The following is a 12,002-nucleotide window of genomic DNA, read 5'->3' as shown; positions in this document are numbered from 1 at the left end:
TTTGAACAGCCAAATTAAATTATAGCTGAACTTTTGAGTGTACTGAGGGTTCTAATAAGCAACAAATAAAGACTTTTATTGGCTAGCAACATAATGAGTGCTACTGTGTGAGAAGACTAATCTGGGCAGTTTATCTCCCTGGATATAAGATTTACTTAAATGGTAAATAAATGTCCAAAGTAATGCCCCTAAAAACTAGTATATAAATAATGAAAAGCAATCACGATCACTGATTATTTAATATAAGCATATCACAAAATTTACTGGTAGGACTGATAAACAAATGTGAAATTAAATGCCAAATTGTAAATATGAAAACACTAAAGTCCTGCCATTTAAATGTAGCTTATTTACTGATTAATTATATACCAAATTTACAAATGATTTTGTTTATGTTTACAACATGAAGTTCTTCTTTGAAGGAAATTTTTTTCTCCAAAATATGAAGTTATATGTAGAACTTCTTCAAAACATCATCTATGGAGAGAAGTGCTTTTCTTTTGTTAACTAAAGTTAAGGTAGTGTGTGCCTCAGGGACTGGACAGGAAGTTGCTTTTAACAGGAGCTTGAAGGTGGGCCTACCAACATGAGAATAACTCCTTCAGTTGACAAAGTGACACTGTAGCTGAGCAAACTAAAACATTTAAAATATGTTTGGTTGAATTTTTCCTAATTCAAATTACCTGAAAGGCAGAGTCCTAGAAAGCTTAGCAGATTCCTTAACTGTCCACAAAGGAATTTCTGCTTCTGTTACCACTGTGTGTGTGTGTGTGTATGTGTGTGTGTGTGTGTGTGTGTATGTGTCTGTGTGTGTGTGTCTGTGTGTGTGTGTCTGTGTGTGTGTGTCTGTGTGTGAGTGTCTCCCCTCCAAGCGTAAAATCTAAGCCAGTCTTGTACAACATTCTGACTGCAGAGTACGTGTTTTCTTAGACCTTAAGTATATCTAATAAAATCATGAGGCTCCCTCTAGCTCTTTGGAGAGCTTACTAACCAGCTATACTATGTAACTCCTGACCAACCAGAGATGTTGCAGGAGAACTGCTGTTTTCAACTCTGTTTCTTGTCAGGGTGAGGATGTTAAATGAGACCATCTGCAGAGGAATTCAGAAAACACCATTCCTTTATTCATTAAGGTAAGACTATTAATTACTCTCAACCCAAGCTTTATGTACAAACACACTACAGTGAAACTATCCTGTCTGAACTATGCCTGCATTCTCAATTTACATTTACTCGCCTTGTATAAAATGCATTTTTAGCTAAAAAAAACATTTCAAAGACATCCAACTTGTAATCTGGTCTCAATTTTAAAAGCCTACCTTTAAATTTTTTTTAAAAAATCTTGGAGGACAGAATAACATACTTTATTAATAGTGCATCTGTGGAATTTATGTAAAACAAAGATACTGATGGTAATTTGTAAAAAAAGAAAAAAACTTCATGCACCATAGTATTTATATACAATGCTGGTAATGACTTTTTTTATTGTTTAATCTTTTCAGCAATTCGGTATTGAATATTTGGAGGTTGTAGTTATCTAGAAGACTATAAATAATATAGTTGAAGCATGCCATTGATGGTTTTTGTTCATCTTACAATAGCCATAAAAGCCACTATGCCACCGGCAGATCACTCCAAACAAGTGAACATGAGCAGTGCTAAGTCAAACTCTTCATGCTTGCCAAAGCCGTCTCTCAAGCATTTGCAGAATATCTAAAATAGCACTGAAGCTTAACTCTAAATTTTAAGTCAGGGAGACGGCTAACTTCAAGTCATCACCTACTTTGGGCTCCTTTAATATAGGAAATATTCCCAGAACAACAAAAAGAATAGCTCCCTCTCCTCTCTCACCCCAACCCCCTCTTTTTTGTGCCAGTGTCCAATTTCTTCTTTTCTGAACAGCTGTATTATCCAACTTAAGTTGCTCTGCTAATTTCAGTCCCTCAAGGACTAACTTGGAAGGCAAAAAAATACAAGAAAAGATCAATTTGCTGGGAAAGATCAAATGAGAAAACTGTGGGGACAGCACCAGGTCAGCGTGTGGAGAACTAAGCAGACCTGTTCTTCATTAACTGAGGCTCTCTGGGGATGTCACACACTACCTGTCCGTGGGCTTTATTGAACCGCCTAACCCGCCTCTCTGTTCCATTCTTCTGGGCCCAAGTGAATCATATCCTGCTGCTGACAAGTTAGCAGGGGACTGCGGCTGCAACATGAAAGTACTTTTCTTTCTTGTCTAAATCAGGCAGATTTTTGAAAAGACGACACAGCATTGACTCGTGACATGGCAAGATGAAACGAGAGGTCTGGGCCGGTCTTGGAGCTTCGCAGATAAAAGTAATCAAATGACACTCCTGGAATGCAAATTGGCATTCTTGACTGCAGCAATTGCACAACCATGAAACATCCCTGACAGCAAGCAAGATTAGGACAAAATGTTATGTAAAGCACTGAACTCAAAAACTCTCACTTGAAAATTCAAACTGTAACACTTACATTTTCATACAGCAACAGTCAGCTCTGCTTTTGTCTGCTTCTTTTTGTAATCACATAGCCCTGCCTGACAGATAACTTACATCTCAGGTAGAGGGAAGAAAAAAGTCAGGTATTAGCAAGGCACTACTGCTATTAATATTTACCCAAGATTTATTTTAAAATCCCATAAGGTTGATTTTTTTTACCCCAAGTTTTACATGCAAACACGACAATATTGTCATTGGATGGGGGGGGGCATTTCAGACATGCTGGGGAAGATCCTCTAGACAAACTTCAGACTCAGATTTCCTAGTCCTTCCCTCAGATGAAGCTAGTCCTGTGTTTTGGTAAAGTGATCGGCAATCTGGATTTTAAATACACTGCTCCCGGGAACACATAGAGTGCCCACAACACAGAACTTCATTAAGACTGAACAAGTTTAAATGAAACGGCTGCACATATGCTCTAACACAGAGTCTTTTAAGGGTTCACAAGGGATTCTCACGTGCCTGATTCCAAAGGGTGAAAGGGAGTCCCATCAAACTTGTACCAAGCTCAGTACTAGAGGGCATCTTCAGAGCAACAACACTTAGAGCCAGAAAGAAATTCTTCCACTTAGGGCATGCGTGTCTGTACACAAAAACATCGAAAAGTGCAGCATACAAAACAGTGCAAGACAAACGGACTCAGCCACCGCTCAAAGTGACTGGGATAGGGGAATACATCTGTAGACGAATAGTAACACTGGCCAGAGGAAGAAAAAGATACACAGCTGGCGTTTATGCTGGCCTTGGGTAAAATGCCCTAACAAGAAAGTCTCCAGCCCTAGATAGATATATTTCTCATTTTGTTTTGATGCCTCCCTTAAACACAGGCTCCAACAACTACAATTGTCCACGAAGTACATAAAAATAATAAAAACAGGCCACTTTCTGCCACTTTAATCCTGGGTACACGGGATTATTTTATGATGTCTTTTGTACATCAGTTTTACAACAGTTTGACTCTAGGGTAAATGGGAAGCATCATAAATCGCACGCTGCTTTCAAAACCTCTTTAATTTCTGTCAGCATTACTGTAACCGCAGTCATGGGTGCATTTTGTATGTGTGTGTGTCTGCATTTGACAGTACCTTCTCCTACATTCCAGTTGTGACTTTGATCTCTGAAACAAGACATGTCACATCAGGGGGAGAAGAAGGGGGAAAAATGTCAACCTGCTATCCACCCCGTTTCTTATACATCCCATCTACATAGGGCCCACTGCATATCAGAGCCCCCAAGTGGGGGTTAACAACAGCGACACTGGGTGGTAGGGAACTCCAAGGAAAGGAGTGGGTAAGCCCCATTTCTAACAAATGACTTCCCCGAAAGCGGACATCGCAGCGGCTCATCACGGGGTGAACTAATTGCCAGCTTCCTCGCTGCAGAGAAGTGGTCCCTTCCAGGGCTGTGCTGGGAGTCCCAGTGCGCCATCTCTTTTCCTCCACCATCTGCACCTACAAGTTTTTTTTTTTTTTAAATCTTCGCCTCACCCCACGGGAGATTTCGTCTGGTTTTGCCTTGAGCCCCCCTCCCACGTTAAAAATACATCGTGTCCCCCCCTTCACGCCTGAGCTCCCAGGGTCCAGTCGGTGTGTAAGTGCGGCGGGCCGGCTGCTTCAGAACCGCACTTCGGGAGAGCACACACACGTGTCTGTCTAGCGGGATTTGCCTGGCAGCGTCCGCGTCCTCCGCAGCCGCGCCGGGCGGATCTCGCTGCGGTCCCCACGCGGGCCGCGCCCCGGGGTACCCACGCCCAGCCGCCGCTCGGGGCTCTGCCCACGCCGGCCAAGTTGGGAAAGTTGTCGCGGCCGCAGGCCGCTCCGTGCATCCCGCGTCCCCGCGTCCCGCGCCCTCCCCGAGGGCTCCCAGTCCCCAGAGCCCGCGCGCGACAGCGGGACAGCCGGCCGCTCACCTAAGGCGCGGGGAGACCTCGCCCGCCCTCCCTCCCGCAGCCGCCGCGCGAACTTGGGGCCAAGTTGGGGTGTGTGTGTGGGGGGTGGATTTCGGGAGCGTCGCCGGCTGCCCGCCTCCTCGCGCCGCAGCGCTAGAGGAGAAGGCGGCCGGCCGCGGCCCCGGGGCGTCCCGCCCGGGTCTGTCCCTACCAAGTGCAGACGCAAAGCGGGCGGAGAGGAGGTGGAAACTTCTTACCATCTCGGCATGCTGGTTGTCAAGTGCAGCCCCCGCCTCTTGGTCTCCTCTTAGCGGCCGCGCCTGGACCAGCCCCTCGGCCGCCTCAGCTCGCCGCTCGCTCGGCCTGCTCCCTCCCCCGCCCGGCCGCTCCGGGCCGCGCTCGCCGCCCGCGCCACTCCCCGCCCGCCCGCCCGCCCGCCCGCGCGCGCCCTCGCCGCGGCCCCTCGGCGCTCAGGTGACTGATTTACACCCGCGCCCAGGGTCGCGCTCGCTCCCCCGAGCCGGCGCTCCGAGTTTCCCCACACCCCCCCGCTCCTCCCCGGGCCGGAGGAGAAAAGGAAAAAAAAAAAAAGGGAACGGACTGTCCGGGAGGGGGGCTGCCGCTTGGCGAGGCGGGGTGTGGGTGCGCGCGGCGGCGCGGGTGGCGGTGGGGGGGACCCGGCCGGCGACCGCGCCGGCCCAAGTTTCTGCTCTCCGCACAACTGTCCCGACTACGCTGTTTGCCGCCTGTCTTGTCGTCGCCCTCGCGCTTTCTAGGGGCTTCGTGGAAGATGGCTATTCCTCACCCCCACCCCCACCTCGCTACCCACCCCCACCCCCCGCCTTCCGTGGATGGAAAAACAACTTTGGCGCCCCCCGGGGGGTGCGGGCGTGGAAGTGGAGGTGGCCGCCAGCGCCCAGCTGTCAACAAGGCAAAAAAAAAAAAAAAAAGAAAAAGAAAAAATTGCGAGTAGCGGGGAGGGGAGAGGGAAGGCTGCGAGGCGCCGAGCCGAGGGCGCGAACTTTATTCCGACTGCGGGCGCAGCGCCTCGGCTCCGGCCGTGGGGTTCTAGGTCCGCTCGGCCCGGCTCCGTCAACCCCGCAAGGCGCCGGGCCTGAAGCCCCGGGAAGCCCGGGGACCGCGACAGCGCGGGGACTCCCGGCAGAAAGTTGCGCACAGCTGGGGGCGAAAAGTTTCTGAGAGCGGCGTGTTTGGTACCGGCCCAGACGGCGGCTTGTGGCCAGGGCTTCCTTCCCCTTTCCTGGGTCTGGGCCTGGAGCTGCTGCGGCGGGGCGTGGGGGGAGAGGAAGGAGACTGCCACTGGAGCGGGCGCCCGCGGCGGACACCAGGCACACGTGTGTGACACTCAGCCGAACCAAGTTGCCCTGCCCGGAGACAGGGACACAGGCGGCAGGCTCGGCGCGCACCCGCCAGCAGCTGAAGGGTATCTCTTAAATGGAAGCAAAAATCAAGATCGGGGTGGGGGGAGGCCTTACTCATCCTCATCTTTCTAATGTACACGGCGGGGGGGGGGCAAAACCATCTCCGCCTCGTGCAGATTTATCATCGCTAGAGCAAACTTTTTGCCCGTCTGTCTAGGGAGGAAGGCACAGGTTTCTAGCACACTCTCTGAACTCTTAACAGATCAGAGAATCCGCGCTAAGGTTTGGTTGGCTTGATTACTGTTTCTTCCTGAAAAGAGAGAAACCATCCCTCGGTCCTTTCTCTCTTCCCCAAGCAGAGGGAGAGACTGCACAATTTCATTCAGCGGTCAGAATTAAATTTCTTCGAAAATATGAAGCCTTGGAATTAAGAAGGGTTTTTTTTTCCTGTATAGTCATAAGTTTAATGTACATTTTCACAGTAGTTAAGCTTTTTTTTTTCCAGGATCCATGCCTGACTAGATCCCAAGTAGCAACAGCTGGCCTGAGAATGTAAGCTTATTCACATAGTGGATCCAGCTAGAGCTGGCTAGCTAGCTTAGCTTGTTTCCTTCCTTTCTTTCTTCCTTCCTTCCTTCTTTCCTTCCTTCCTTTCTTTTTTCTACAACAGGGCCACCAGCACCTGCAGTTCTGTGTACTAGTTGGATCCAATTCTGGATTCCTCCCTGCAAAGTTCTATTCTCTTCGGAATTCGTGGATTCTATGTCTCATTTTGGTGTGAAACAATTTGTGTGGCAAATATTTCTTGTGTTATAGAAAATACCGTAGTGTTCTGGGCACATGGTTCATCTCTAATTTCCCAACGAGTGACAGCTACTTTTCTCACTGGTATAAATTACAGGTTCAGTATCTAACCCTTATCCACATATGTTTAAATACATGTTATCAAGGGGGCTCATCTCTAAATGACTTGATTAAGGTGGGGAGCTTATTCCCTAGACGTAACTGTAACATCATTGTGTAGTTCGCAGAAACTGATTACACAAGGGATAATGACGACCAAATGTTCATTCTGAACAACTGAGGAAAATCCCAAGAATTTTCCAGAAACAAGCCAAGTTCTGGTGTGTTTTCCTGCATAATGAAAAGATGAGGAAAAACTGGCTGTGAGTTTCAGAGTGATGACCCACACCAACCCATTCACATAACTACTGCTTTGGAGAAGTGACAGTCCAGCCAGTGCCAAGCAATTGTACTCACACCAGTGAGTTTGTATGGCCATCGGTGCAAGGCCTGTGAGGCCCTAACCTACCCGACTTGATTGCCTTTGCTCTTGAGGCCTTTCTCTCCGTCCCTCTAACTGCCAGTCTGCTTTCTGGGCTTGGACCCTGGCAGCTCTTCTCTGTGTTGGAAGTCTCCCTCTGTCCAGTGTCCCTTCTCACACCCCCACCTCATCTCCAGGTTCACTTCTGAAGAGCCAAAGCTCTTTATCCGCTGTCCAAAATGCTCCTCTTCCTTTCTACCCTCACCCTTTTCCTTGCACACCTGTAATCGTGTAAAGTGTGTTTTCAGTCTGTATGCTTACTACTTTTCTTCAAGTGAAGTAAAAGCTTATTCATGGCAAGGGAGGATCAAGGAATGTCAAAATTAATGTTCTGTCTTGCACTGATCACCATTCTGCCAAACAAGTTTGCTATAGGAATATGGGGAAAGAGTCCATTCTTTGAGAGGAGACAGGAAACACTATTTCACCCTTCACCAGGAATTCCCAAAGTGCATTCTGGGAACACACAACAGTCCCCAAAGTCTCCCTAAAAGAGTCAGGAGGTCAAAACTATTTTAATTTCAGTAATAAGAAGTTGTTTACCTTCGCTATTCCATCTGTACATTTTTAGGGCTAGTGTGATATGCAGTATCACAGCAGTCTGACGAGGCAGGCCGGAGAATCCACCTGTCTGTTAGTGCATTGGCTGACATGCCACAGGAGTGTAAGTCTGTGCCTTCCACTATTCTCACTAAATTGTGGTACTGTACTAGACATTTTTTAAGTGTACATTTGTATGTTTCTTTTGCTGCTATAAAAATTACAAAAAAAATCAAATTAAACCACACATTTACTATAATTCTGGGTGTGTGATGGAAAATGTATCAAAATAAATGGTTGGGTACTTATGTTTCCTTCTGGGGCCTTTGGGAGAATCTGTTCTTTCCTTTTCCACCTTTGAGAGGCCTCTCCTGGGCTCAGAGCCCCTTTTCCCATTGAGGCTGTACTGACCATATACGTCTTCCTTACTCTGCTAGCTGCCAACTGATTCTAACTACCCTTGTGATTACTTTGGGTATACTGAGATAATCCAGGATAATCTATCTATGTCAAGATCCCTAACTTAAGGATATAGACCTTAGGGGCTATTAATTTTTCCCACTGTAGAACAATAACAGCAAATGATGTTAGTATTACTTTAAACAAATTGATAATTCTTTAAAATGTCAGGACTTCAATTTCTAATAAATACTAATTGATGGGAGATGCCATTCTGTAAATCTGTCTCTTATTGGATGTTGAATAAAGCACTGTTGGCCAATAGGTGAGTAAAATAGGTGGGACTAGGAGTCGAGGAGGACTCTGGGTAGGAGAAACACAGGGAGTCAAGATGTAACTGCCATAGGGGTAAGAAGCCTGGAAACTTTTCCCCGGTAAGAGAAATATTTAGATTGGCAATTATGGGGTAAATACTTAAGTCAGAGCTAGCCAGTAAGAAACAAGCAAGGCCAACAGCTTCATAATTAATACAGCATCTTGTGTTTTATTTGGGGACTACAACATGGCAGAGCCCAGGCGACTGGTGGGAAAAACCAAAGCGGCTGACAAGGAAAAGGCTTCTCTCTACAAGTAATAGCTGTGCATATCAATAAAAGCATTTTTCAGTCTTCCAAAAAATTGAAGAACTTCCAAAAATAGTTTAGGGGTCATAAAACTGAACAGTTTGACAATACCTGGCCCACACCATTATGATTCAGATTAAATTAGTTGTTTTATCCTGGTTATAACAGCTCTTTGCCTCTGCTGTGATGGTCTTGAAGCTGAACATCTTACTTGGTTCGAGCATGAGGAAAGGTCACTGAAGATGTCATGTAAAAATTAGTTGGTGAGGATTATTAAAACTCTACGTGGCAGATAAGAAATTAACTGCCGTTTCTATGATCTGGATGTTAGTTTGAGAGAATATGGCACCTCAAAGCAATCCGCATGTGCCTGTGGCCAGGGGGATCCTATGTTCCAGAGATGATGAATAGAGTGGGAACTTGAAACAGGTTGAGCAAGCTTTCCTTAGTGTGCTGGGGACTGAACCCAGGGCAGCACACAGCCTGCATGTCCCCACCACCCAGCTCCATCCATCCCCAGCCCTACACCTGAGTTCTTACTGCTGCCGACTTCCAAGTCTAACCATCCAGGTTGTTCAGACCTGTTTGTGTGGAATAGAATCAGTCCTGCCATGTTTCTGTTACTTGCTACTTAAAGTGTCCTAATGTTATAGGGAAAAATGACATGTTTAGGGTCTTCGCTTAGGAATTCTCTCATTTTCCCTAAATTTTGAGAAATCAGTAAGCTAGGGACAGTGTTATAATTCTCCTATGATAATGAAAACTGTCAATAAAGAGATATAATTAGAATGAACCCAAAGAAGACTGTGACACAGGGATTTGAAAGCGAAAGGTGACATTTACAGGAATGACAGTTGTCTGATCTGTTTTGTCTGTATTTGTAACCACATTGTAAGTTTATGTTCCTAGCAGTGTCTGCAGCTACTAACGAGTCATCCTTGCAAATTAATAGAAGGTTATCTGCATAATGTGTTATTTTCATTATGAATAGTATTCAAAGAAATAACATGTTTTAGGGGGAAAAGGAAGTCTTCAAATTGGCAATTTTAACATGTGAGGTTTACGTAATACTGATGGCCTTGTAAGAGGCCTTCACTGCATCCATAGGGGACTACAGTTTTTTGCAAGTACAAGTCGTTTAGAAAATTTTAAGTTTAGAAACAGCAATTCAATGTCAAATCCAAATTCAGAGCAGACAAAACATCTGCATCCTTAAAAAAGATGGATTTATGTGCAACTATGTATACAGTAGACTGGCTGAACTATATGCCTTCAGAGTCATTCTTAATAATGTCAGCAATGCCAAAAGAAAATGAAAATTTTGTGTTAAAAACCAAAGTGAAAAATATCAAGTAAGTTCATATTGTCTACATTTAAACTTTTCATATTAACAATTATAACTTGGCTATTAAATATTGAAATTTTTATCTTAATTATTTTTGGTTTTCTGGTTTGAATTTTTAATTTTTTAATGGTGGTTGGGATTGTAGTTTTTCTGGGGAAAGGGGACCTTTACTAGGAGTGAGAAAATACAGGAAGACACACAAAGAGAACGACCCACTTTAAAGCAGAGAAGGGCAGCTGCGGAAGCTGGGTCTCTTGTTGACGGCTGTGGAGTTTCAGGACCCTTGAGTGGTCCTCCACCCCGATAGTGTTGGTCAGTTTGAACAAAGATAAGGAGGCAGATAGACAGCAATCCTGATCTGGACTGTCAGATGGGCTCATAGGGTTTGAAGCTGCAGGGTTTTTGTTTTGTTTTGTTTTTTCCTCCGTTCAGGATGGTGAAGAAGAAGGCAGCCATCTTTGGAGTTCTCCATCTTTATACTCTAGTCATGACCCCTCATCTCCTTGTGTCTGCCTATCGGGTAATCTACCTAACCCCAGTCACACATTCCTTGTTCTCCGAGGTCCCCCTAACTGCTGTTGGGGGCTTGGGGACATAGACCATTCTAACTGCTTCTGAGCTAGCAAAGGGGGTGATGTAAAAGTAGCAGAAGTTTGACTGCCACAGAAGAGGGTTCATCTAAGAGGCCATGATAACACTCAGCAGATGGCAAAGATCCAGAACAAAAGACAGCCCTGTGATGACTGTCAATACTACTGCAATTCCTCCTGGGTGTGCTCTGCCCTTATTAGAGGAGGGACAAGAGAAACAATCCGGAGAGACTGATGACTTCACTGCCACCACTGTCCACTACGGAATGTACACCATGGAGAAGGCTGGCTGTTTGGCTCATGAGCCCAAGAAGATGCTTTTCACTGGCCAGTGTAAATTCAGAAGTCGGCTATAGAATCTCTGCAATTACGTGAATCCTAACCATGCAGTTGGCTGGCCTCTGTACCAGAACCCTGCAGAAGGATAGGGTCAGAGAAATGGTCTTATCCAGCTAACGTGATGTAAATTTTGTTCTGTATGCCACAGTGTGATATTTTGATTGTGTTATGACAAATAATGCTTGCTTGGAGTCAGAGGGCAGAGCTAGCCACTAGCTGACCTAAATTAACATTAGAGGTTTGGAAAGATTGTAGACAGCAGACAGGAAGTAATAAGGTGGGGCAGAGGAAGGATCTTGGTCCCCTTGGACAGAGGAATGGGAGAGGTAGAGGGGACTGGTAGCTGCTCCTTGCTTCTCTGATCCTTCAGGTTCTTACCCTGATAAGTGACTCCCAATTTTTATTGAGATTTATTAAATCAACACTTAAGTGTTCTGCTTAGTGATTGAATGCCTAGAAGCTTCATAAGAAAAGTCAGTTAAAGTAGTTGTCTCTTTGACAGTGCCTGACTAGCAGTAACCCCCCCCCATTCATGTACCAGATGTAGCATCCAGTGGGATGTGGGCACCATGACCATGAGCCAAACCTGAGTGAAATGTAGATTCCATTTATTGGGGTCACCACCAGACTCAGCATTTAATTCATGTTTTAAATAAGAAATATAAACCCACTGCATTTTTGTAGGATTGCTCAGCAATGTCCCAAGGGCAACGTGGGTACCCTGAATTATTTCCTCAAAACTGTTGAAATTGACAACAGGGCCTTAGGCAACCTCTTTCAATCAAGGAACATGGGTGCTTAGGTTGCAGAAGGCCCCATTACAGTTGAGAGAAGTTCTCTTCTAAGAACAGAGTGTTAAAAGTTGATATTTTAAAAAAAAGAACTTCAGTTCTTAGACTTTGTCTTAACCATTTAAGAGAATACAAGTCCAGGCTGGCCTGAAACTTAACTATGATTCAAGCTTTCCCTTAATGAATGATAACTTCTTGCCTCAACCTCCTTGATGCGAGAACTCTGGGTTTGAGCTACCATGCCCACTATTTTTTTTTC

General features: G+C 45.5%; 1 protein-coding gene across 7 annotated transcripts in view; it reads right to left on the bottom strand.

Annotated features, from left to right (window-relative positions):
* Positions 1-4,795, bottom strand: part of Bnc2 (basonuclin 2) — a 399,488-nt gene extending 394,693 nt beyond the window's left edge. For all 7 annotated transcript variants that reach the window (XM_040757207.1, XM_040757209.1, XM_040757210.1 and 4 more), the window contains exon 1: positions 4,668-4,795. In XM_040757207.1, coding sequence (XP_040613141.1) covers positions 4,668-4,670 — 3 coding nt within the window. In that variant the 5' untranslated portion in view covers positions 4,671-4,795. The remainder of the gene's footprint in view (positions 1-4,667) is intronic.
* Positions 4,796-12,002: the final 7,207 nt, after the last annotated feature.

This window comes from Mesocricetus auratus, unplaced genomic scaffold, assembly GCF_017639785.1.
Source record: "Mesocricetus auratus isolate SY011 unplaced genomic scaffold, BCM_Maur_2.0 Super-Scaffold_100014, whole genome shotgun sequence".
Taxonomy (NCBI): Eukaryota; Metazoa; Chordata; class Mammalia; order Rodentia; family Cricetidae; genus Mesocricetus; species Mesocricetus auratus.
This window is presented reverse-complemented; position numbering and strand designations above follow the sequence as displayed.